The sequence below is a fragment of the Sminthopsis crassicaudata genome, chromosome 3 (assembly GCF_048593235.1).
Source record: "Sminthopsis crassicaudata isolate SCR6 chromosome 3, ASM4859323v1, whole genome shotgun sequence".
Taxonomy (NCBI): Eukaryota; Metazoa; Chordata; class Mammalia; order Dasyuromorphia; family Dasyuridae; genus Sminthopsis; species Sminthopsis crassicaudata.
In genome coordinates, this window is record NC_133619.1 from 546,719,970 (window position 1) to 546,747,808 (window position 27,839).

The window sequence follows — 27,839 nt, forward strand, 5'->3', positions numbered from 1 at the left end:
ATGATAATTGAAGTGAACTTTGAATGGTTTCTAGAGGAAGAAGTGAGGAAGGAGCATATTCCAGACATATGGAGCTCTCTGGCAAAGACAAGGAGATGGGAAAAGATGGAATATCATTTATAAAGAACAGAAAATAGGACAGTTTGGTTAGAATATAGAATGCATGAGCAAGGACAAAATGTAATCAAAATGGAAAATAGGCTGGAGCTAGATTGTGAAAGACTTTAAATGTCAGAAAAATGTGCATTTTATTGTACAGATAATAGGGACAATAATGGGGAGGAGAAGAATGATGGGGTGGTGAAATTACATGATCAGACAGTTTGGAAGCTTTGTGGAGGATAAGTTGGAAAAGGAAGAGACTGGATTCAGAGAGACCAATTAGAAAGTTCCTATAATAATCCAAATAAGGAGTGATGAGGGCTAGAACTAGAGCAGTTGTACTTCGAGTAGAGAGGAGATAGATGCAAGAGATGTTAAGGAGGTAGAATTGACAAGATTTGAGTATGAGGCAAGTAAAAGGCACCAAGTCATTTGCTTTCATTTATAATCCTACCAATTAGGGTTCAGATATACTCAAATAGTGTCCTCTTGAGGTCTGGAAGTGACACTGTAATTTCTACATTCCAAACTTTTAACACATTAATGAAAGTTTTTCCAAGGAAGGACTCAGTATCAAGCAATTCTGCCCTATTCACAAAAGAAAGCTAATTCTGTCTGTGGATCCACTAAAGAGCACTTTTTCGTGAAATTTATTTTCCCGATTAGAGCCAAATCAAGGTCTGGTATTTTAATTTCTAGAATTTGGTGTCAGTTGTTCAAAATTATATTGCTAAGTTTGTTGTGTAGGCAGGCTTTTAAGAAATTCCATGAATTGTACTGGGTTCATGATTCTACTCATCAAATCTACCATATCATAAAACTAAAATGGCAAGCCTCTAAGGTTTTTACTATCTTTAAACATACAGTATGATCTATATGATATGGGAAGCATAGCCATGGTATTAACACAACCATTCCAAAGAATTAAAATGACACTTTCAAAGGCAATGGAAAGAAATATGATGGGCATAAGCAGGCAGTAGAATGTTAGTAGGATGTAACAACTGACATGGACTAGGTGGAAGAAATGGCACACTAAACATTATTAAGAGTATTTCTAGTTTTATGTTAATAAAGTCATGTAAGCGTCCAAACAAACAACTAGAACATGATACACTAGCTCCAAGACTTTTATTGTTCATAGTGTCCAACGCTTTATATCCTCATTTGCCATTTTCTTCTCCAGCTCATTTTATGGGTGAGGAAACTGAGGCAAAAAGGATTAAGTGAGTTGGCCAAGCTCACACAGCTAGTAAGTGTGTAAGGCTAGATTTGAATTTAGGAAGATAAGTTTTATTGACTACAAGTCTGGCACTTTATTCACTGGGCCACCTTTATGCCTCATTCCCCCAAGATACTAAATAACAAAGCTTCAAGTGCTTGAGCAGATCTTCTGTAGATAAGAATGAGAAAACAAGGAGAAGAATCCCTTAAGAGAAGATCTAGTGAATGTAACTACTCTGATAAAGCTATGACTCTTTCAAGGACCAAGGCAAAATATTAACAATTTTTGAAGTATGCATTTAATATTTTCCCCAATTGCATATTAAAATATTTTAAAGCATTTTTTAAAGTTTCAAGTTCTAGATTCTACTCCCTTTTCCCCTCTTTTTCCTCCCCCTCCCTGAAACAGAAAACAATCAGATATAGTTATACATGTAAAATATTTCCATATTAGTCATTTATATTAAGAAAACTCAAAATAAAAAGAATGAAAGTTAAAAAGTAGCATGCTTCAGTCTTTCTGAATATCATTTTTTTCCTCCTGGAAGCAGATATTATGCGGCATTATCAGTCCTTTAGGATTGTCTTGCTCATTGTATTGCTGAGAAGTGCTAAGTCATTCATAATTCTTCATCAAATAATATTGTTGTAATTGTGTACAGTGTTCTTCTTCTGCTCATTTCACTTTGCATCAGTTCATGTAAATCATTGTAGGTTTTTCTAAAATCATTTTGATTGTTACTTTTATAGTATAATGATATTCTATCACAATAATATGCCACAGCTTCTTTAACCATTCCCCAATTAATGAGTCTCCTTTGAGTTCCATTTCTTAGCTACCTCAAAAAGAGTTGCAATAAATATTTTTGTACAAATAGTTCCACTACTCAACACCTTTTATGTCTTTGAGATGCAGACCTAGCAGTGGTATTGTTGGATCAAAGAATATGCACAGTTTTACAGCCCTTTGGGCATGGTTCCAAATTGTTCTTCAAAATGGTTGGTTCAGTTCACAACTCTACCATCAATGCATTTGTGTCCCAATTTTCCTTTCCAAGATCCACCAATTTCCCTTTCTGTCATATTAATCCATCAGATAGATGTGAGATGGTCCCTCAGAGTTATTTCAGTTTGCATTTCTCTAATCAATAGTGATCTAAAGCATTTTTTCATTTGAATAGAGATTGTGGTGATTTCTTTGTCTGAAAACTATCTTTTTCTATCACTTGACCACTTAATTGGAAAATGACTTATATTTTTATAAATTTGACTTAATTCTCCCCATCTTTGAGAAATGAAATCTTTATCAGAAAAAAATTTCTCTGAGTTTTCTTCTTTCTTTTTAATACTGGTTGCATTGGTTTTGTTTGTGCAAAGTCTTTTAAATTTTACATAATAAATTATTTGTTTTACATTTTGTAATGTTTTCTATATTTTCTTTGGCACTAAATTCCTCCCTTATCTATAGATGTGACAAATATACTATTCCATGCTCTTCTGGTTTGCTTATGGTATTACCCTTTATCTGCAAATCATGTGTCTATTTTGATCTTGGTACAATTGGTACAGTTCAAGATGCTGATCAATATCTAGTTCTGCCATACTATTTTCCTGTTTAAAATACTAACAATTTAAAGAATACTTGGTGGTTATGAAGTGATTTATATACATTAATGTTATTATTATCCATATTTTTTCAAGTGGGGAAACTGAAACTCATAAAGAATAAGTGATCTGTTTGTGAAAATAACTAGTAAATTGTAAAAGTGAAACTTAAACATTAATCTTCTGATCAACCTCAAGTCCAGCATTCTTGCTATATTATTCCACATTGCCTATTTTTTGCTAGTTTTTTGTCCTCTGCCATAAGGACCTTACATATATGCCCCAATTCCACTCTTATTAATTGGAACTCTATCTTTCTACCTAGGTGATTAAGCAAAATAAGCCATGTACATTGCAATCTATTAGTATATGAACCTTTATTAAATAAAGTATTAGAAAGAAATAAACTAATCTTTTATATCTATAGTTCCATTAGAATTAAGTCAGATGAAAAGGAAGAATATATCAAAATAATTTGCTTATTTTAAAGGATAAAAACTTACGAAGGGTATTACATAAAAAAGACATTTATTATCAGCATTACTATAAATTCTTTTGTTAAGTAATTTCACAGCATTCACAGAATTTGCTAGTGAAGACCATGCTACACATTACTTATTAGAATACATTACATCATTTTTTCTTTTGATTAAGTGATTCTGAGATGAGAATAATTGAGGTTCCCTGATTGATATTAGAAACTTAATAATTATTCAGATACTATTAAGATTTTTTGTGTTATTATTACTATCTTTAATTATCCTACTCCCTGCTTCTAACCCCAACCCATAGATGCAAAAGAATATAAATAAAAGATCCCTTCACCACAATTTATATATAAGTATTCCTCAGTAACTCCCATATTTGCTTGATCTACTCTTAATTTAGATTTGCTACCAATACACTTAACTGCTTTGCAGTGAGTTTCTTGACTTAAGTCAGTCATAATATGTTAACTTAATGGTAAAGAATTTTGCTTTTATCTCTCTTATTTATTCCCCTGTAATAGGAAATAAGGCATAGAGAGTGTTCAGTTAGTTAGGAAGTTAGTTGGGTCTATAAAATTTCAATACTAATCTACAAAGCTTTTTAAATAAAAGTTTTTAAAAAAATATAAAAGAAATTCCTTTTCGAAGTCTCTTCTTTCTAAACTTTCCTTTTTCTTGGCTGCTTCCCCTCATCTCTTCTTTTTATTACTCCCCGCAAAGCCCCTGATCTTGAAAAGGCATGAAATTTATGGTTAGTGAGAGGTCAGTCACATAGATGAATTGTCTTATATTGTTTCTCATTCTATTTTGATTGCAATAAAAATTGCGGCTTTGGAATGATTTCCTAAACTGAGTGAAAACCAGACTCAAATATTCAGTACTGAACTCTTCTGCTGGGCAGCAACCCTCCATTTCTGAAATTCCCACGATAGTCTGTTTGAAACTCCCTATATTTTGCTGCACAGGGAGGCCAGACACAAGTGGGAGGACCTGGCCTATTATTTCACAGATTCTAAAAATCTTAGTTTTCTAAGCATAAATATGAAGTTGATTAAAAAAAAATACAAACCTTGCAACAGAAATATATGGTCAAAATATTTAGTATTAAGTAAATTTGTAAACCTTCAAGTATGACTAAAAGTTTGCATAAAGCAAGCAGCAATTTTTTTCAAAAAGAAAATAAAATAAAAAACCCTGATAACCTTACTTTTGATAATTAACCAATGCAGAGTCTGTTGATGTAACAGGTAAAAAAGAAAAATTAGGAGCACTGGCTTATTGAGCAAAGAAGATTCATTATTAGATCATATTCTGCCAGCAGATGCTTTAAAATAAATTCTTAAGATTCAGTAGGTAGTGACTTTTCTTGAATATCATAAAGAACAGTCTATTTGCATGTGGGAAAAATCAGGGCCTTCTCATTGGATTGCTACAATGCTTCCTGGTACTTTGTAAATGACCCTTTAATCATCTAGGAACTAAATTTGATGGCCAGCTAGGAAAGCTTGAGCTCTAGAGTAGAAAAATTGAAAATGGAGACACCTTTCTGAGTGTCCTCCAGGCGTCATCACTTAGAGGATAGCCTTGAAGTAGACTTTTCTCAGCTGAGATAATATCTTGTGTATTTGTGTGTATGTGTATGTATTTATCCCTGAGAATTAATCATAACCTCTTTCAATAGATAAAAGCAAATTGCTTTTAGTTATATTTTGAGGAGTCAGATGCCTGGTCTAGGATACAGTATCTGTTTTGTCATTGTAAACTTTGCCTTATATAATCTTGTTGAACTGTTTTTCCCCCCATAAAGGGATGAAGCTTGACTCCTTTTCCTGTATACTAGCTGAAGAAAGGCAGTTTACAAAGCATCGGTGGGAAGTGCACAAGTCTGAATGGCTCGGTAATCCATCCGGTTTCTCAGAGATCGGAGAATGAGAAAGAGAGAAATGACTACTAGAAAGAGCAGGAGGCCGATGATAAAAAGGATGACCAAAGCTGCCTTTGCTGCTCTGGGAGCCAGATTTTTGCCAAAGAAATGTATCTTTTCATTATTGATTCCTGTGAAAACAAGAAGTAGTGTCAGCAACTTTTGGATTTCTCTAATGGATTTTTTTTTTTTTCAAATAGAAAAGTTTGAGAGTTAATAGCTACCATCAGTAGGCACAGTGGGAGGAATTGGTTCTTCTTTAGAAGAGGGCTTCGTGGAATAAGGAATCCTGTTGTCTGGAGACATTAAATAAAAAGAATATCATATCAACAAGAGAACTCTAAAGAATAATTTGTTCCATTGTTCACAATAATGTTTCTTCAGTGTTTCATCCCAATCCTGTTATGCTCAATAGGACTAACTTTAGTCTTTGTATTTAAGACCCTTTAAGAAGTATCTCAGTATTCTCTCCATCAGTCAGGAAAGACTTCTACAAAATGTCCCAGGCTTGCCTGAAAACCTAACTTGTACTTGCAAATGAGTATTTCCACAAACAAAAAGAACAGAAAGATTATATGTAAAATACTCTGAATCTTTACTATATGTAGCTCAATTCTTTTTTCTTTAGGTTGTACAAAAAAATGAAAGATATTGGTCCCAAATATGACCCATTTGTGTTTCCCTCTGAACTTCTTTTTGTTACTTGTTTGCCTTTCTAAAACATTTACTATTAGATCCCTTTTCTCCCTGTTCTCCCTTCTCCCCTCCTTTATAACTCCTCCTTTGTAACCAATAAATACAGTTAAGCAAGACAAATCCTTATATTGGCCATGTTTAAGAAAAAAAAAAGACTCATTCTGCACCTGTAATAGGTGAAGGCATGTTTCATCATCAGTTTTCTGGAGTCATAGTTGGGTCTCAGCTCCATTCCATATGCTGAATTACTGCCTATCCTATAAAACAAAATTCCTAATACTGCCTTTTCCAAGAAACCTTCCTTAGTAGCTGTAGTGAGTGATAATTTTTCCTTCAGATTTCACATAACCCATGACTATGTAATCATGTAACTATTTTAATTATTTGTATATGTGTCTTATCCCCATTAGATTGTAAACTCCATGACAATAGGTCCCATGACTCATCAAATGTCATCTCTATTAGTAGTATATACAGTGTACTATCACACAGTCCACATAAACACTGATTGCATTATATAGTATTAAATACCAATGATTTGGAATCAGTACCTAAGTTTCTGAAGACAGTATATGTTGTTTCCATGCCTGCATGGATGTGATCAGACACATGACAATGCAAGAGCCATGTTCCTGGATGATCTGCGATTAGTTCAATGGTCTGAAAAGTCCCAGGAAAGAGATCATACACATCTTCACGAAAAGACTTATCCAACTGTAGAAACAAAGTGAATCCTTGAGTTTTTCTTTGCCTGGTTTCAGTGAGACTAATAGGGGGAATGTGGAGGGGGGGAATTCCTTAAACTCTCCTTACCTCCAAAATGTCTTTAATTTTTTTTGGGGGGGGCACAAAATGTCTTTTGATTCTTTTTACTCATTCACCTATAGAGAGGGTTAACAGAGCTAAAGGCCCTAATGGTAGTAGCATCAGGTTTTTTATCATTTCCATTTAAATTTATAATTTATCCCCAGTTTTCATTCCAGGTCTAGGAAAACTTGACCACAAAAAGACGGTATTTTATGGGGTTTCTATTTAAATAAATGATTCAAATTCTTAAGATATTAAATAAGTTGATATGGTGCTTAAAAAGTTAAGATTTAAAGAAGGATTTCCAACTCATATCAAAGCTGATTGACTATAATCCTGAGTGTCCTAGTGTCCTTAACACACCAGGGTAGAACCTACTAAAGTTTCATTCTATTCTATTAAGGCTTCAGTCCTTGTTTAAATTCCTTAATTTCTATTACCACTATAAGCAACATAGGCTATCAAAACTTCTTAGGCCTTAAATCTTCTCCATTGCAACAACCTCCTAAATTTGCTGCAATGTGGGGGTATGAACAAGTAGACTCAGTGAGGCTGAACTATAGAGTATTGACTGGGGAGTGATTATCTTAGAAGAATGGAAAGATCTAGAAGAATTGGGTTTCAAAGAGCTCTTAAATGCCAAAAAGAAAAGATTATATGCAATCCCAGAAGTAACAGGGAGTTGATGGAGTTAGGAGATTTGTAAAATAGTCACTCCTGTGCTTTTGGAAAATCACACTGACAGCTCTGTTCAGGAAGAATTGTAGTGGAAAGAGACTTGATTTAGAAAGATCAATTTAGAGGCTAGTCTAATAAATCAGACTAGAAGTAATGAGAAGAGAGTTAAGAGGCAGATGTGTGAGTACAGAGAAGGGGGCATATGCAAGAAATGTGAAGATAGAATTAATAGGAACAGACATTTGATTAGACATATGAGGTGAGGGACAGTGAAGAGTTGAAAGAGATGTGCATATCTCTGGGAAGATGGTGAATTCTTGGATAGACATAGGGAACTTTGGAAGAGGGGTGGGTTTTTGGAGAAAAGATAATCAATTCTAATTTAGATATGTCAAGTTTGTCCCTATATTACACGTAAAAAAATTGACGTTCAATTTAATTGACTTGCCCACGATCACACATTGGCTAGGCATTAGAAGTGGAAGTCAAATTTGTGTATCTCCAAGTTCAGAGTTCTTCCTACTTCCTGGTGGTACATAATGGTGATGTAAATGTCGCATGTTAAAGATGATTCTTTTGGTCTCTTCCATCTGTGAGGATCTTTGATCTAAGCAAAGCTCAGGAGTTCTTAACTCTTTTTCCAGATCTTTTTCTTTGAATGGGTTCATTAATATTTTCCTGAGGATCAGGGACTTTCTACTGAGAGATATTTATAAAAACACCTGGAGCAAGAAGATCTTAGGTTCAAATCCCATTTCTGTCATACTAGTTCTTATGATCATGACTAAGTAATTTCAGTTCCCTGGGCCTCAGGTTCACCATCTTGAGAAATCTTGTCTATCTTATAGAGTTATTAGAAGGATCAAAGAGAAAAAGCTATATGAAAACCTTTTTCATCTATAAAATATTATATACATAAAACAATTCTTTTTAAACTGGAATATATTATAGAAAAGAGGTAATTTTAAAATATGGATTATAGAACACATTACTAGGAAAATATATTTATATGATTATTTTCTGTCATCTTTGTGAATTGAGAGAAGATGTGTGGAAGACATAGTATAGTAAGATAGAATAAGAACTGTAATTTGGAGTCAGAGCACCTACATTCAAATCTTTACTTTGCCATTTATCAATTATTTGACCATGGGCAAGTAATTTTCCCTTTCAATACCCAAGTTTCCACATCTGTAAAATAAGAGAGTTTGAACTCACTTCTGAAGTCCTTAGATCTAAAGATCTTATAAATTACAATATATCACAAATAGCATGAAATAACCTCTGTTGCATGGTGAAAGTAAATTAATTTCATGTTATGGAGTCTTCCCAGAAACATTAAGCATTTGGGACTCACTTTTCTTTCACTTACCTTGAAAAGAAAACTTTCTGCATGAAAATGGACGGTATGTATGTCAACTTCACTTCCTATTCCCAATAGGTACCAGTTTGTCATCGTATTTTCATTCATTATTAAACCATGAAGATTTCCAAATATCTTTCCATTAATAGCTGGGGAGAGTAGTAAATTATTCATTAGTCTAAGAATATTCATTATTTAATCCATCTTTGAATTATTTGGGCCAAAACTGGTTTCATTGGTTTTCTAGATTTGAAATAATTTCTCTCATGTTTACAAATATTCCCACTTACCAACTCAGACCAGCCCCAAAAATGTCCCTAAACTATAAAAATCAAAAACATCAAACATAACTCCACAATCTGATATAAACTCATAATAATGAATGAATAATAAAGTATTTATTAAGTACTTTTGTTCAGTCATTTTTCAGTTGTGTCCTATTCTTTGTGACCCATTTGGGGCTTTCTTGGCACAGATATTGGAGTGGTTTACCATTTCCTTCTCCAGCTCATGGAAAAGTGAAACAAATGGGGTTTAATGGCTTCCTAAGGGTCAGATAGCTATTAAATGTTTAAGGTCCAAGCTGAACTCAGGAAAATGAGTTTTCCCAACTCCAGACCTAGCACTCTATTCCAACTGTCCTGTTAAGTACTTACTATAGGCCAGGCAATACCAAGTTGTTAATTCTAAGTTCTGGGAACAAAAACACAAAAGATAGAGCCTGCTTTATAAGAGTTTGTATTTTAAAGGGGAGTGGTGACCAGATACATTACTTATTAAATTATACAGATGATGAATGGACCAAAAAAAAAAAAAAAGGAAACCATTGGAAAGGTACAGACTCAAACTTTCTAATCTTAAAGGTTAGATTTTAAACTATTATACCTCAAATAGGTCCTCAAAAAAGCTTGGCAATTCTTTCTTCATCAGTAGCTTACATGCAATTAAATTTCCTTACAGTATAAATTCCAAACCTTGAATACTCTCTGAAGTTCCTAACTCTCCCTCTTTTAAAGGTCTATCATATGAGAAAAAGCTTACTCTCCATGACTTTAGTTTAAGTTCATTCTGCTTGGCCTTAGAAAGTAAAACTGGCAACAAAGGGTAGCAATCATAGGAAAACAAATCTAATTTAAAATAAGGAAAAAACTTATTACCAACCAGAGCTGTCCAACAAAGAAATGGGCTGTTCTCTACTATAAGTTTTTCATCAGAATTTGTGATTATTTATCAGGAATGGTATAAAAGGGTTTCATGCTCCCAAGAGATTTGGGCATTAGGTCCATCTCTCAGATCTGTAATTCTAAATGCTGTGATAATTTCCCATGCTCTAGAACAAAACAAAATATAACTCCAAGGGAAAACAGACAGGAGCTGTTGCCTAAACTTGGATGAATATGCAAAGACACATGTCTTCAATTATTTTAATTTTTAAAAAATACTGCAATGTCTCTATTTCATGTTAAGGATGTGTTGGCATTCAGAAATAGAATACTGAACCAATGCCTCGGCCCAATTTTTGATCTGACCTTTTCATGTTGTTGACCCAATTCTTACATACCATGCATTCTGTTGCTCTCCATAAAATCATCTGTGTGTTTAAACTTTCGTGGATCCTTATTGAGATACTTTTTGATATTTTCATTCAGATACCAGGATTCATTTTCATTAAACACCAAAAACAGAAGGGCAAATTCATAATCAATATCACTTCTCAGTCCCTTTTCATTCAGCACTCCTTCTCTACAAGTTATCAAAGGACCCATCAAACCACTGTAAGTGTCCTGGAAGGAAAAGAGGCAATAGTTAAAGGTTATATTTTAAAATATCACTTAACCATTTAAAATTTGAGTAAAAAGCTCTGGAAAATGTGTTCAGAAAATTTTGTTTATTTGAGATAGCAATGTTAATAAACCATATGTCATACACCCAGGACCAGAAATGGAATTAGTTTGGAGATTATGTCTCAAAATTTATTTTGTGTCCCTGACCATACCTAATGCAGGTTAATTATCTTTTAAATGAACTTGCCCCAGAATCCAGAAAACAGAGTTGGGTAATTTAAATTTTATCACTTTCATAAGATCTTTTTTATAGAACTGAAATACAGCTTTAGTCTGTAGAAACTTAATATTTACAATACTAGAATGGAAATTGAGATCATTCTAAATTTCAGTCAAGCTGGTAAATACTTAAACTTTCTGTAGAATCTGGCTTTAGCTTGAGTTCTGTTCATAGCACACATTTTATTTGTGTTTATCTCATTTTATTACCTTAAAAGACCCATAATTTCCTCTATTCAAGTATTCTACTCTTTAATGAGTTATTCTAGCCAAAGTATTCATCACCTGGTAACTAGGATTCTAATGACAAGCTTCTCTGAACTTGGCTTAACATACAATGTCACAAAAGTAGTTTATCAAAAAGCCTAAACTTGAACCTTTTCCAAGCTGATAGGTACTGTTAGGGGATAGGCTCTGAAAGTAGCAAGGTACAGTGGAAAGAGCATTGATTCTAAAATTGGAAAACCTAGAATTGATTGATCCCTCCTCTTCTGACTGCTAGTGTGTACCAATGGGTAAGACACTTGGTTTAGCATCCTCAATTGTAAAACAAAAGCATTGGGCTATATGACATCTGAGGATCTTCCCAGAGACAAGGAAGAAAAGTTTATGCTACTTTGAGAAACCAGAATTAATTCAGTTTTACAATGAGGAGGACCTTAGTGGAGGCTTGAACTGAGATATGAACCAAATATAATTCAAACTTTTAACATTCATTTAATCTTTATTTAATGAAATCTCTTCAGACATTTTAATTTGGTGGGGAGATAGGGATGATATCTGATGCTGGTCTTGCAGTCGGAAAGATCTGAATTTTAAACCTGTTTTAGACATTTACTAGCTATGTGAACTTAGGCAAGTCATTTAATTTCTCCAAACCTGTTTTCTCGTCTGTAAAATGGGGATTATAATAATAGTATCCACTTCATAGAATGATTGTGAGGATCAAATGAGATATTTGTAAAGCTCTTTGCAAACTTTAAAATGTCATCTAAACATTACATAGTAGTAGTTGTATTAGTAGTAGCAAGAGCAGTAGTGGTAGAGACTTGCTTCATTTGCCTCCTTAGTAGCCTTGTGTTATGTGAATTTGTTCTCCAGGACCCTGTCTCTAATTTTCCAGCTGCTTTTTATGCTTTGTCTTTCCTTATTAGAAAACTCCTTGAGAGCAGGTCTTGTTTTCCTTCATTTGTGTCTTCAGTGCTTAACTAAATGCTTATCTATTTCTAAATCTAAACCTAAATTTAATCTGTCTATTAGTCAAATGGAAATAAAACTCACCTTTGTTGTGAGATTCAATACATTTGTCTATGTCTATATATATATATATATGCATATATATAAACATATATTTATAATATAAAGCACTACATAAATGTTAGTTATTATTATTGCTTCCAATTGAAGTTAATTCCTTTTACTTTATAGTGGTCCATATGGTTGAAGAATATTGTCTCTTTTCTTTTCCCAAAATATAATACCTAGAAAGTTATAGCTCCAAAGGGAGAGAATAAAACATAACTTCACTTCTAAAACATATTTGATTATTTCTAATTGAAATATCCCAAGGGTTTTGTAAGAATTTAACATAGAAATTTCTATAACAATGCTTTGAAATTAACTTATGTGTTCTGTGGTCTTTCTGACTAAGCCTAAAGTGAAATAGTGTAAGAGGGAGAATTTATGAGAAAGTTTAATATTTTTTTTCTATTTGAAGACATGTACAGTTCTCAGTGATTAGATTTCCATTTCATTCTTCATATTTACAAAGAAGTCAAAAAGAAAGTTGATTAAGGAAAAATAGAAAACTCTTATAAAGGTAATTCTATAGACATCAAAGAAAACAATTTAGATGAGAAGGAAAAATGAGAATTCTCTGAAGAAACCAGTGTGGTTTCACAGAAAACTTACTAAATAGTTTAAATATTTTAAAAACATATCTGTAGAAAAGATGGCAGCAAGAAAAAGTTAGTGGAAAACTAGCTATATAAAGGAGATTAATGCAGAAATGTGATATGCTTCCATAAAAGTTGTATCAGGAGATGTCTAGAATGGTCAGAAGTTGGCAAGGAAATCTAAGGACAACATAATAGATTTGGATTCCTTATTTGCTCATTTAGTTTTAGTCATACTAGGAAAAAAAGGAGAATGAAAAAAGGGATTAGACTTTCTAAGGAGCAAATGGAATGTGATTCAACTCTTTCTTTTTTCTTTTGTCTGTCAAGATAATTATGTATATTTGAACATCTATACATAAAACTTAAAGTTCCTTGAATAGCTTGGACTGTTTTGTTTTTGTCTTCATATCCTATGTCTTCACAGTGCCTGGCCTATGGGAGATACTTAATAAATATTTATTACTTGATTAATGAATGGACTACAATTGTTGACTATCAACAATAGTGCTATGAGAGTCCAAACAGCCAATATTCCTAGAATATGGAAGGTATAGTCCCACTAGATTCTACCCTTATTAAATTCCACCTGAAGTATTACTAGGTACATTTCTGGGCCCCACAGTTTAAAAAGACATTAATAAGCTAGAGAAGGGCAGCTAAGATGGTGAAGGGTCTTAAGCCCATGCTATAAGAAAAGTGGCTGATGAAACTGGAGGTGTTTAGCTGATAAGAGGTAAGACTCATAGGAAACATGATAGCTACCTTCAAGTATTTGAAAGAATACTATATGAAAGAGAGATTAAATGTGTTCTATTTGACCCCCAAAAATAGAACCAGAAGAATTGTACACAATTTAGACTTGCTGTCAAGAAAAACTTGCTAATAATTAGTGCAGTCTAGAAGTAGAATGACAAGTTTATAAACTCGGAGGTCTTCAGGCAAAGGCTAAAGTAAAATTTTTAAAGTAAAATTTACTAAATAAATAAATTTTATTTATTTATAAATAAATAAATGATTTACTAAAGTAAAAAAAATTTCTGGCTATTGTTGGCTCTGTTAGTGGGTATTTTTTTAGTGTGAAGGCTAGACAAGGTGTTTGCTGAAATACCTTCTAATTCTCAGTGTTTGGAGAGTGTGTATTGAAATGACCATGGGCATGTTTTTGACCCTTAAAATCTCTGACCTTTAGAGGCAGCTAGCTAGCAAAATGGATAGAGTGTTGAACCTGGAGTCAGGAAGATTTGACTTCTAAATCTTTCTCAACTATTCATCAGGTCCTGAACAAGTTATATAATGTCTCAGTCACAGTTTCCCCTTATGTAAAATGGAAGACTATAATATCTATATTAAGGGCTTGTTATGAGAATTAAGTAAGAGAACATGTGCAGTGCTTTTCAAACTACAATGTACAATATAAATGCTAGATATTTATATCTAAAAAATAAGGAGGTTGGACTCTGATGATTCTTTGATAGAAGATTTCTTCTAGCTCTATATCTATGATCCTATGGCCTGACAAAAATAGTCCACAGAAATAGTCTTTGAAAATACAGAATCATCTCTATTCCAGAGTGAGGCATGTAGTAGGGTTTTATCAAAAGAAAGGAGGATTAACAATTATTTGTTTTTAAAAACGATTATTTGTTAACAGAAATTCTCTCATCACTACTGAAAAGACAACACAAAGCCCATATGCTAATTAACAATGATTCAATAGAGTCATTTTTATAGAGGAAGAGCAGAACATCTTCTGAGAATGATCATATTTCAATATTAGTTTAAGAAAACTGGTATGATTAATATACATCTTGAAATAAGAATTAAGTTATATGATAGATTTCCTCAGTTCTCTGACATTAGGAGAAATAGAAATTAAATCTTCTTTGTGGTTTCATTTCATACTCAAGGTAGCAAAGATAACAAAATACAGGAAACAAAAAATCAATGCTGTGTAGGTTGTGGGAAAATGGGTCCATTAATACACTATTGGTGGAGCTGTAAATTGATCCAATCATTCTGGAAAACCATTTTAAATTTTGCTTTAAAAGTGACTAAAATTCTTGTTCATACCTTTTGAGATGCTACAGCAAGGCTTGTATGCTCTAAGGAGGTCAGAGACAAAAACAAGTCATATATAACAAAATATTTATAATAGCACTTTTTATAATAGCAATGAACTGGAAATATCTGTGTATATGTGTGTGTATGGGGGGGTGGGTGAGTATGTATGTATAGAAACACACATAAATGAATATATGTGTATATAGAATATATATATCTATATATACTCATAAATTAGGGAATGGTTAAACAAATTATGATAAATGAATGGATGGAATATTATTCTGGAATGGAATGGAATAAGGAACTATGAATATGAAGACTACAGAGAAGGATGAGAAGACACAGGAACAGCTGAAAAGAAAAATAACAGAATCAGGGAAATACTATACACAATGGCTGCAATGACAGAAAAAAAGAACAAGAGTAAAAAATTCAGAATTGAAAAAATATGAAATTAAAATGACTAAGAAGAGATCTAAGTCTATACTTCCTCCATTTTTGAAGAGCTGGGGAAGGTGAAGTGGCAATGACGTGGAACATCACATATACTTGGTCCTAGAGCTGATTAGTTTTGCTGAACAGCATGTTTTCCCTTCATTTAAAATGTTTTATTATAAAGACTGCCTTTCTGGGGAATAGAAGGGTCAGGGATATATGGGAAAATGAAGAAGATGAATGAATCAATAAAATTTTAAATGAAGACTTAAGATGACAATGACTAGAAGATGGACAACAGCTTTTATGGCTGAATTTTTCCTGTTTGAACTATTACTGACTAGAGACCTACCACTTTGAACCAACCAGCAGCACTTACCAGTCCCTTAAGTAGCACAAAATTTCAGCATTTATGTTTATTTCAATTTCTCTCTAAATTATTTTGATACTTACTCTAAGTCCTAAACTTGAAGGTTAAAACATTAGCTTGTACTTTTGTCCTTCTTCAATTTTTTGCACTTTGAAAGATATACTCCTTCACCTTGTACCTATTGCCACTACTGAAGGATCAAGTTAAAAACAATTTTTAAACGTTACTGCTATGAATGTGAATGTTAAAAGTTTCATAGTTGCTTCTTCATGTTACCTTCATAAAATTTGCTGTTGAGTAGTAGACCCAAGGGATACAATTTGGATCAGAGGGGCCTGGCCCTGACCTTTTAGGGACATTCCACCGGTATGTTTTTACTTCTCCTGAAACAAATAAAAATAAATAAAAACACTTTGTTAATATTAGCTTTGGGCCAAGACCAATTACCTGAAGTATCCAAACATCTAATTGTGCATATTAGTCTCTCATAATATCATTCCTTTTAATATAGACATTAGCTGTAGCTGGCAGGTCCTAATTGTCCACATTTTATGGAGTCTCCATGGAAGGTTTCTACTTCAGGCATATGTGTATGTATATTTACATTTAATAGTTATAGAATAGATAAAAATTTTGAACTCAAACTTAAAATTTCATAATGAACCCTCTGAACCCCATGCCTACCTGTTTTTTATGGACATGGTTTCACAGGTGAAAATAACTTTACCTAGTTAGGTCAGCAATTGTTCTTCAATTTATTATCTTAGAGAGTTGTCTGGATTAAAGGTAAGGTTCAAGAAGTTAAATGATTTTCCCAAAGTCATATGACCATAATATATCAGAGACAGAACTTTAATGTAGAGCTTTCTGCTGCTGAGGCTGCATCTTCATCTACATCAGGCTGTGTGGATATCAGGGAGATGAGAATAGCAACTCTCTTCAGCTGATCCCAGATGTCCACTTCCCTATTACTGTGATTTCTAGATTAGTTTTTTAGGTCCCCTTCCACGTCTGGACTCCCAAGCTTTGCAGTTTATCCTTGAATCATAGCTACATTGATGATCCTTGTGAGGAAAAACTGGTTCTCCAGATTCTCCTAAGCCCTTCTAGTATCACTTTAAGAGAGGGATTAGCCACACAAAATGATGCACTAGAGAAGCCTTTACTCATGGGAACAACGGACTTTGTCTATTTCACCATTGCATCAAACTAGTCCAGAAAACTACCCTTTGCAATTCTAAGATAGTCACTTAAGGGAAGATGAGATAATCTAAATCAGACTGGTCAAATATGTGGCTCATGCATGTGCCCACAACACTTCATGTATATTTAAACCAGATTAAAATGTTATTGGAAATATTTAGCAAAATAAATAAAAATACAATGTGACAGACAACTTTTAAAAATCAATGTGTAGCCCATAAGAATCTTTCTGTCTTGGGTAGTGGCTCCTGTTTCTATTTAAATTTTATATCACTAATCTAAAGCATTGCTACCACAAAAAAAAATGGGGGGATATGAGTGAAAAAAGAATGGTTGTCTCCTCTTGCTCTCCTGATGTCTCCTGATGCTCTTGTGAAAAACCATTGTTTACTTTGCTCTCCCTACTTCCTAAATAAATCCTACCCATTCTTTAACCATTCTTTCAACAATTTCTTCTATCATGAAGAGGCAATATGAAAATAGTAAGAAAAACACTAGAGTTGAAAGGGAAAGACCTCCTTGGTCAGCTATTTTTTATCTGTATGACTGATATTGGTTAATTCACTAACCTACACAGGCTTCTATTTCATCACATGTGTAATGGAAGGATTGGGCTTGATGGATGCTAGCTCTAAATTTATCATCCTATGGCCTTATGATTCTATGATCCTCACTGTTCTTCTTACTAACTGTGATTTTGGCCAATTTATAAGACCTTTCTGGGTCTCATTTTCCACATCTATAAAGTAGATAGATAGATATTGATTAGATCATCTCCCAGCTCTATACCTATAGAGATGATGCAATCAAGGGTTCCCAAATACGCAGCCCTCACTCATCTTCCTCTTCTCCTAAGTCCATATAAATTCAGCATTCCATCAATAGTTTAAGATTCAGTATATGATTATGCTAGTTTGACTGGTTACTTGAATTTTTCCTGGGTGTTATCTGTGATTCTTAAACACATTGAAAGCGTCTTGATAAAACCTGGAACTAAACATATAAGAGGAACTCAGCAAATACTTGCTGATTGATTGATTCATTAGATATCTTATATTCAGAATAATTATTAAGCCCTTAGGTGATATAGAAGACACTGATGGGGCTGGCATTGCCTCTAGGATGTCATTAGAATTTGAGATATCCCTTACCTGGCATTGTGATTGGCACTGCAAATTTTTCCCCACTATTCACATCTTCTACACCATGAGCTGATATGGAGTATGGTCTGGTGGCTTTGTTCTTAAATACAATGAGGATGGTATCACCGACCTCTGCTCGAATCAGTGGGCCTAAGGTAAAACAAAAGAACCTTGAAAATTACAGCTGTTATTCTTAATATTCAAAGGGATCTAAGTGCATGAATATTAAGGATGAAGCTTGGTCATCTGACTGTCACCCCTTGTTCATTCCATGTGGTTAACCCAACTTTTCTTTCAATCATACTAGTTGTGTGGTCCTGGGCAAGTAAATTAACTCAATTTCCTTGCCTGCAAAATGGGAATAATAATAATAGCACCTATGTTGCAAAGTTGCAGTAAAGATTAAATGAGATAATAAATGTAAAGTACTTAGCACAGTTGTTCGTACATAGCAAGTGCCTCATAAATATTAGCTGCTTTTTTGTTGTAATGATTGATCCTTTACTCTTTGTAGATCTTTACTGATAATCTTTGAAGCCTCATACCTGCTATACTTGATTCCATTGCCTTCTGCATGATACTTATCTTTAGTCCTTTAGCAGCAGGACTCTCCCAGGTCTTGTAAAGATAGGGCTGCTCTAGTTGAATATTTCATTTTGAAAAATTTGAGTCATTGATTTTATTGGAAAGCTTGAGATCAATAAAAAGCTTTGTATTTTGTTAAAAGCAAAATGGTTCTTTCTCTTCCTTTTCAACTCTGGCCCCAGTTCATTGTCTGTCTGAATTAATTTTTTTCAGATGGATAGATGGATAGAGATAGAGACAGATATTCCCAAGATATTAGTGGGCATCCTGGAACCCCTTCCCCCAAATGCTCCAAATTCCTTTAAATAATGACTCTAAACAAATTTTAGAGTATCAGAACATCCAAAATGATGGGGTGGAATATTTTCTAGTTAAAGGCAACTTAGAAGGTCAGTGGAAAAGGTTTGTGACAACAGGGTGAGAGTTAAGTGTGCAGTGCTGGAGCTTCTGGACTTCTTGGCCCAGGATACCAGGGAAGACTTGGAAGGTCAGCAGAGAGGGTCTGTGGTGACAGGGTGGAAGTCAGGTGTGCAGGCCTAGCACAAGTCATGGGCCAGCACAGCCCCAGCCACAACTCCTGCTCAGTGTCAGCAAAGCATTAAATCTTACAGCTACCATGGGGTAAGGACACTTGTAACAGTTTCAGGGCAGAAAAGAGTGTTTGTGGTCAGGTTCCTAGAAGAATCTCTGATAACAGCTGTACAAAACCTCTGAAGCTTGAGGCAGTGCATCCTTCATCTTGGAAACAGAGCCCTACTTTAGTAAAGAGTTGAAAGCCTATTAGGAAAATGAGCAAACAGCAGAAAAAGTCTCTGACCATTGAAAGTTATTATAGTGACAAGAAAGATCAAAACACACATTCAGAAGATGATAACCAAGTCAAAGCTCTTACATGCAAAATCTCCAAGAAAAATAAGAATTGGGTTCAGTCTGTGGAAGAGCTCAAAAGGGATTTTGAAAATCAAATAAGAGAGAGAGGGAAAATTAGGAAAAATAATTGAGAGTGGTACAAAAGGAAAAACAAAAAGCTATCGAGGAGAATGACTTAAAAAAGCAAAATTGGCCAATTGAGAAAGAAAATACAAAAGCTCACTGAAGAAAATAATTCCTTAATGATTAGAATTGAGCAAATGGAAGCTAATGACTTTATGAGAAATCGAGATAGAATAAAGCAAAACCAAAAAAGGAAAAATAGTAAAAGAAATGTGAAATATCTCATTGAAAAAACAACTGACCTAGAAAATAAAATAGATCAAATTATTGGTCTACCTGAGAGTCATGATCAAAAAAAGATGAACATGAACATCATCTTTTAAAAAATTATAAGGAAAACTGTCTTGATATTCTAGAACTAGAGGGTAAAATAGAAATAAAGAATTCACTGAATTCCCCAAAAAGAAAATAAAAATTATTTTGATTTTAAAGTGAAAGCTCCCAAGAATATTATAGCCACATTCTGGAACTCCCAGATCAAGGAGAAAATATTGCAACCTTTCAGAAAGAAACAATTCAAATATAGTGGAGCCACAGTTAGGATAACACAAGATTTAGGAACTTCTACATTAAAGGACCAGGATATTCCAGAGAGCAACGGAGCTAGAATTACAACCAAGAATCATTTACCCAAACAAAATTGAATTTAATCCTTCAGAGGAAAAGATAGCTATTCAATGAAATAGAGAATTTTCAAGCATACTTGATGAAAAAACCAGAGCTGAATGGAAAAACTGATTTTTAAATACAGGACTCTGGAAAAGCACAAGGAGGTAATCAGGAAAGTGATATCATAAGAGACTTAATAAGGTTTATCTGTCCACATTACTACATGGGGGGATGATACTTATAATTCATTAGAACTTTCTGATTATAATGGCAGTTAGGAATATATATAGCTAGAGGGCACAGATATGAATTGAATATGAAGGAATAACATCTTTTTTAAAATGATGAAATTAAGGAATGAGAGAGGAATATACTAGAGGAAAGGGAAAGGGAAAGGGAAAAGTGGAATGGTGCAAATTATCATAAAAAAGCAGCAAGCAAAAGCTTTTATAGTAGAGGAGAAGTAGGGGAACAGAGGGGAAGTAACAACTTTATTCTCATCAGAATTGACTCAAAGAGGAAATAATGTACAGACTCAGTATGAGTATAGAAATCTATCTTACCCTGTAGGAAGATAGGAGGGGAATGGGAAGAGGGAAGGATATATTGGGAAAGGGAGTAGTCTTTATCAAAACATTTTTGAAGAGGGACAGGGTGAAAAGAGAGAAAGAATAAATGTAGGGAAATATGGTTAGCAATAATAATTGTAAAAAGAATTTCAAAGCAAATTTCTCTGATAAAGCCTCATTTCTCAAATTTATAAAGAAAAAGTCATGCCTTGATTGATAAATGATCAATCATTCATATGATAAATCATATAAATAGATATAATATATATTATATATATATATATATATATAAATCAGATAAATAGATCATATGATCTGGGCCCAAAGGGCTATACATTAATGCATATCCTTTGATCTATCATCATCACTACTTGGCATGAATAGCAAAAGAGATTAAAAGAAAAAGGAAAATGACCTATGGTGCAAAAATTATTAATAGAAGCTCTCTTCTCAGGACAAAAAAAAAGGAAATTGAGGGGATGTCCATCAATTGGGGAATGTCTCAATTAATTGTGTTATGTGTTTGTGATGGAATATTATTGCTCTATAGGAAATGATGAGCAGGATGCCCTCGGGAAAAAAATCCCATAGTTCTCTATGAACTCAAGCAAAGTACAATGTACTATATACAAAATAATAGCAATGTTCTGGGATGATCAGTTGTAATGACTTTCCTATTCTCAGCAATACAATCATCCATGACCTCTCTGAAGAACTTATGATGAAAAATTCTATCCCTACTCAGAGAAAGAACTGATTGTGTCTGAGTAAAGATTGAAGCATTCTCTCTGTCTCTATTTCTCTTTGTTTTTGTTAACTTAATTTTTCTTGATTGTTTTTTATTTTCATTGCAGTGGGAGATCTATGTTTTCTTTCACAACTTGATTTATATGGAAATATTTTGTATAATTTTATGTATGGCTTCTTAATTATGGGTGGAGATAAAGAAGAGAAGAGAACCTAGAACTCAAAAAAAAATTAAAAACAAATATAAAAACAAATTGTCTTGAATATAACTGGGGAAAATTAAATAAATCAAATACAAAAAAAAGGTAATCATAAATGACACCATTATTCTAAGTAATATTATCATTGAATCATCTGTGAAGGACTTATGATATGTATTGTGTGAATGCATGATTACAAGGTTGTGTGGTTTAACTATAGAAGAATCTGTTTCTTCTGTGAATCTATTTAACTATGTAGGACCATTATATTTATAGTACTTATTGGACTTTAAATAGTAACTAAAATATGCCTTTAAAATTTAACACATCTCAGGAAAGTCAAGCAGAGAATCCTAGATCTTCCAAAGGTCATTTATCTTTCTTCAGGCTCTCAGTTTATCAACCAGTTCCACTAATTTCAGATTAAATATATTTAGGGGGGGGAAATGGCATTTCCAGGAGATTTGAGATTTGAGATATCACTTCACCCTACTTTCCCTAAGTATTAAATCTTTCTTCCTGTTTACTTCTGCAAAATCTACTATTACAGATATTATTAGATGATGTTCTCTAGCACCTTAGAGACATTGCTCTTGATCCTGCTTTTCTTCTTCTGCAATTATTAATGTTGTTATTATATAGAAAAATTCATTCTTTTCTCATTCAGCTTCATCTTGTTCATCATGATCGATGGACACAGAAAAATGGTCTGGGAACAACTTGCTTGCCTGATATTATTCTTTTGTATTCAATGCAGAGCTGACTAAAACTATTTTTCTATTATATTACTGTTTTAGTGATATAATAAATGATGTAATATCAGCTCAAATTTATATAACATTTTAATATTTACACATTGCTTTTCTCATAGCAGCCTTATGAGAGGAGGTAATGCAAGATGATCATGCCCATTTTTTGATGCAAAAACAGTGATTTAGGAAGATTCAGTGATGAAGTGGAGTCAGGTTTGTAGAGGAGTTTTGTAATTTTGAGAAAGAAGCTTTATGGTAATTAATGTCATTAGGATTAATATGTAGATATACTTATGTATCCATGCTACATCTGAAATTAATTTTTCAAAATTTTTCAAAAGTAAGTAATTCCTTGCATCTAGGCTTTTTTTTAATATAAACTGGGTACCTATCAATCTTTTAATAAAAAGAATCACAGAGTATCAAAGCTGGATGGGGTCCAATAGGTCATCAGTTTTATCTACATCTCACCAGGAGCATACTAATAAACTTTACTGTTGATGCAAGCTTTCCCTACAGTAAAAGAATCTGAGAAGTATTTTGGAAAAATTCAGTTTATGTTTTCTTCTTTTCCCTTCAAGTTCACAAAACTAAAAGGAAACAAGTATGAGTGCATGGAGAGAACAAACAGTAAACTATGCAGGATATGCCTTCCACTTACCTAAGATTTCCAAATGCTCTTCCCGGGGGGAACGGGCTTTAATCTCCACAAACTCTGAATTGGTGTATTCCCTATAAACCACCTTCTTGTACTGAGAGCCAATCCAATTTTCAGTACGGTTCATAAATATGTCCCCATATCTATAAATAGGAAACACAGAAATTAATTTTATATTGTTGTATTTATTCATCCTTTGCTTTCTAAGAGCACCAATGACACCACAAGGATGATGTCTTGATTTGGGCATGAATTGTATTTAAGTGAAGTAGAATTGTACAAAGTCATCAGCCTCCCTCTCTCCTCCAGAATCATTAAAGTCCAGTGGCAAGGCAAAAGTCAAGATGACTGAATCTGGGATGAGAATACTAAAATGACAGCAATTGAGGCAGGATTTCTAGCTACAAAGAAAATAGCAATCTGATTTCCTTTCCCTGTTCTCATATGCTTTTTTTGCCTTGTTTTGATAGGGGGAATACCCTGGTCCTATGTATACACACACACACACACATGCACAATGAATGCACACGTGCATGCAAACACACACACATTTACACCAGGCATTCATATCTATTCTATAGTAATTCCTCAAAAAGACTGATTCAATTCTGCCAACATTTTATTCTATCTTATTTTGTCCTTGTTTATGTGCTATAAATTGGGGGTTTTTTGTTGTTTCTTATATATAAATATTATCTCCCAAAGTTAAATTATAAACATTTTTTCAAAGGAAGATTTCTCTTTTGATCTATCAGAGTATATAATATTGAACATTCTTGAGGAAAAATGCTTATTAAATGGATGGATGTTGAATTCACCATATTTCAAAAATAATTATCAAAGATAATTATCAATTTCTACTTTGAAGTAAGTCCCTTCCAACTCTGAGATTCTATGATTTTGTAAAATACTCGTAGAATGGAACTAAACATGAATAAATGATTTATTCCAAAAGACAGATAATCCTAATGACAAATAGTTTTGTTATTGGAAGGGAGAGCATTATATTTCTTAAGAAATTAAGTAATGATTGTGAAAATAACATTTTAATTCACTTTAGAAAAAAATTAGAATCATAATTCTTTGAGTTCTCTTGCAATGGCACCAGTTAAAATCATGTACTGGCATGATAAGTTCTAAAAGGAAAAAAATTAATGAATTAATGACCTAATTAACTTTTTTTTTTTTTTAAACCTGTCAATTTTATACTTTCCACATTTTACGGTGGTTTTCCTGTTTGTCCATGTGGTGGCACTATTGTGTCTGCCCTCCTTAGTAAAGATGCAGCCCACAGGTTTGAATCATTTCAGAGCTTGAAGGGCGGTTGATCCAGTACAACTTGTATAGGAACAGGAATACTGTCTATGATATCATTTAGCCACTACATCCAAAAAGAAGGTAAAAAACTCAAGAAGGAATTCAATTTTATTTCCAGAATAGACATTTTTTAAATAAAGCACCTTAATATATTGAGAGCTGTGTATTTGTAGAAATGGGTTTATAGAAACAGTGTATAAAAGTTATATTGGAAATTATCTAAATGAATGTATATCAATCAATAAGCATTTATAAAATGCTTATTGTGTGCCAGGCATACAATATATATACAATATATAGGGACACAAAGACAAGATGAAAGTCCCTGCCCTCAAAGAGCTTACATTCCATTGGAAAAAAAACTATATGCTAAGATGTGTATATAAAAATATATTAATAATATAAAAAATTAAAATGATTGTTTATTAATAAATCGTGTGTGGATTATTCACACATATGCCCCCTTGTCTCCCTTCTAATTCCATTTCCATCCAGGCTAGAACTAATCCTCAAAACTCACTCCCAGACTACTTGTTATTGAATTCCATCCTCTGTAACCAATATCCCCTGAACTATATCTAAGGGATCTGAGAGTGGAATACCTTATTTTCACTCTCCACACAAAGTATTACAGTTTCAAAACATACATCTACTGTGGTCTGCCTTTCTAGCCATCCAATCTTTCATCTTTCCATGTTAAATCAAGGAGGACATTTTACAGACAGATACTGAGCACCATCTAAAAGTGCTAGTACTAGACATGCCCACAAGGAAAAATGTGCTCAGAAGAGGGCATTCTTATTTCCTTTCAAAAACAGAAATTGGCAGTGAGGACAAATTAAAGTCTTTCTCAAAATTCTTTTAGTAAAGCCTGTAAAAATCAATGCATCTTTGGATTTCTATTTTTTAGCAAACATCCCCAAGACTCACATGACCACCAACTGGATTATGGTACCAAAAGTACCAAAGTACCTTTCTCCTCCTGCATCCAAGTGTTGTTTTTCAAACTCCCAATTTTTGTTAGGTGCATAATCCCATTCTACTTCTTCAGCAGCAATGTAAAAAGTCCTTATCATCCCATAGGGCTTCTCCAAAGCTGCCATGTTGCCACAGCCACTGACTTCATATATTTGTTTCATACCTTTTGTAAAGTGATCCATTGTGCTACAATACACCTTAAAAATACCTGAAAGAGAAATTGGTATTTGTGTAAATGGTTGCTTGATTTTGTTTTCAAGAAATATAAATATTTGTCTCCGAATCAAACTTAACCAATCTGAAATTATTTAATTCAACCAAAAATGTTTTCCTGTTTGGAATTCATTTATGCTGAAGAAAAATACTTTGCTTCCATAAAACAACTTGTCTCTTTTTTTCTATTGTTGGTATTTAATGAATATGTAACTTGTTTTTAAGTCATTGATAAAATATTATTATTATTTTGGATCATTCTACTATAGTACTTCACTTCTAAGGCTCTTAAATCATGTATTTATTTTGCACAACATTTAGCCAAAGCAAAATTTTCATTACTGAGGTCATGAACACATTATGGCAGAACTGGATGAATTATAAGATTAAAATGAAAATCAATCAGCCAGTTGTTTTATATTCAATATAAAAGACCTTACCTTATATTTAAATTCAATTGTATGATTATTATTATTAACAACCATCACCATTACTGTTTTGCTAAATTAATAGATGTTTATAAATTTGCAACTTATAAATTGTAATTTATAAATGCAAGCTAGCCAATCACCTTCAGATAACATAAAATCCAATTAGAATTTCTGAAGGGATCCAAACTGGAGAAAGGGGATTTAGATTAACATTACAGATTTTTATTCCCCTTGCAGAGACTTATCAATAAAAGTGAACTACTTAATTCACCCTCCATTACCCCTCTTTGGATTCTGAACAGCTCTTGAGAGGGAAATTTCAAGTTAATCTTCTTTGCATCTCATTACACACACATATATATATATATACATATATATATATATATATGTATATATATATATAGTATTACTATCTAATCATCGTCATGCAATGCTCAGGTGCTCTTTCCCCAAATGGTACATGATGAAGAGGTTTCTGGGGATATGGAGCAGGCCAGAGACGTTTGTGACAATCTTTTTTTGGTGCACCCCAGAATTCAAAGTTAGGAAACTGACAGCAACCCAGTGATATGATATGCAGTGATGTTTTCAAAGATTAAAAAAGGAAATGTCTGGGGTAGAACAAAAAACAAACAAAGAAACCCAATTCTTTTAACTACTGTTTTAGCGGTCTTCCTTGTTCATCAAAGAATGAGGGATAGAGATTGGTGAAATGAATAATTTCCCTAATATAGAAACCATACCTGGCATATTCCCTGCAAAATCATTAAGAAACTTTTGAAAACTTTAAAAAGCTTTCCAAAAAATTGAAAGTGAATAAAATAGAGTAAGCTGTCATTTAAAAAAAGAGCAAATTCCTTGGCACTGAAAGTATTTAAAGAAAGGATGAAAAGTTCTTTATAGATTGTAAATTGGAAGGGACTTTAAAAGATGACTTGGTTTAACGTTCCTGATTCTTCAGATAAGAAAACTGAGGTTAAATAATGTATACAAGATGATACAAATGGCAAAGTGGAAATTTGAACCTTCTGATATTATAAATGGGATTTATGTATTAGAAAGGCATTGAACTTGATTCTTTCTAAAGTCCCTTTTAGGTTTGATACTTGGTGCTACTATGGCTGTAAGGAATTCCGGAATCTTCTTTTAGACAATAAGAATTGAATAAGGACCTAAATTGAATTCTACAAACATTGTAAAAACATTTGTCATTCTTGGAATAGAAAATGCTTTCTGTACTCAGAGAAATAACAATGGAGACTGAATGCAGACTGAGCATACTGTTTCCATTTTTTTCCTTTCTTGTAATTTTTCCCTTTTGTTTTGATTTTTCTTTAACAACATGACTAATTTGGAAATATGTTTAGCATGATTGTATATGTATAACCTACATCAGATTGCTTGCTGTCTTGAAATGACGGGGGGGAAGTAGAGAGGGGAAAAATTGGAATTCAAAATCTTGTGAATATTGAAAATTATCTTTACATATAATTGGAGAAAAGAAAATATTATTAAGTGAAAAAATATTTGTCATTATAAAATAATAAAATTTCCATATTGGAAGGGATCTCATTGATCATTTAGTCCAATCTATAGCTGATTTCCTCTGTTGAATTCCTAACAAGTGATCAGCCAATCTTCTCTTGATGACCTCTAATGCTATTGTGAGGATCAAATCAAAAAATAATTTTAAAGTGCTTAGCTCAGTGCCTAGCATAAAGTAAG

General features: G+C 33.2%; 1 protein-coding gene across 1 annotated transcript in view; it reads right to left on the reverse strand.

The window, feature by feature from the left end:
- Window positions 1-3,458: 3,458 nt before the first annotated feature.
- HEPHL1 (hephaestin like 1) overlaps window positions 3,459-27,839 on the reverse strand; it is an 84,930-nt gene continuing 60,549 nt past the window's right edge. Inside the window, exons 12-20 of the mRNA XM_074304518.1 lie at window positions 25,465-25,678; window positions 23,179-23,318; window positions 18,072-18,212; window positions 15,994-16,100; window positions 10,449-10,671; window positions 8,897-9,036; window positions 6,591-6,753; window positions 5,568-5,639; window positions 3,459-5,474 (exon numbers count right to left, since the gene is read on the reverse strand). Of these exons, the coding sequence (XP_074160619.1) occupies window positions 5,275-5,474; window positions 5,568-5,639; window positions 6,591-6,753; window positions 8,897-9,036; window positions 10,449-10,671; window positions 15,994-16,100; window positions 18,072-18,212; window positions 23,179-23,318; window positions 25,465-25,678 (1,400 nt within the window). The 3' untranslated portion in view covers window positions 3,459-5,274. The remainder of the gene's footprint in view (window positions 5,475-5,567; window positions 5,640-6,590; window positions 6,754-8,896; window positions 9,037-10,448; window positions 10,672-15,993; window positions 16,101-18,071; window positions 18,213-23,178; window positions 23,319-25,464; window positions 25,679-27,839) is intronic.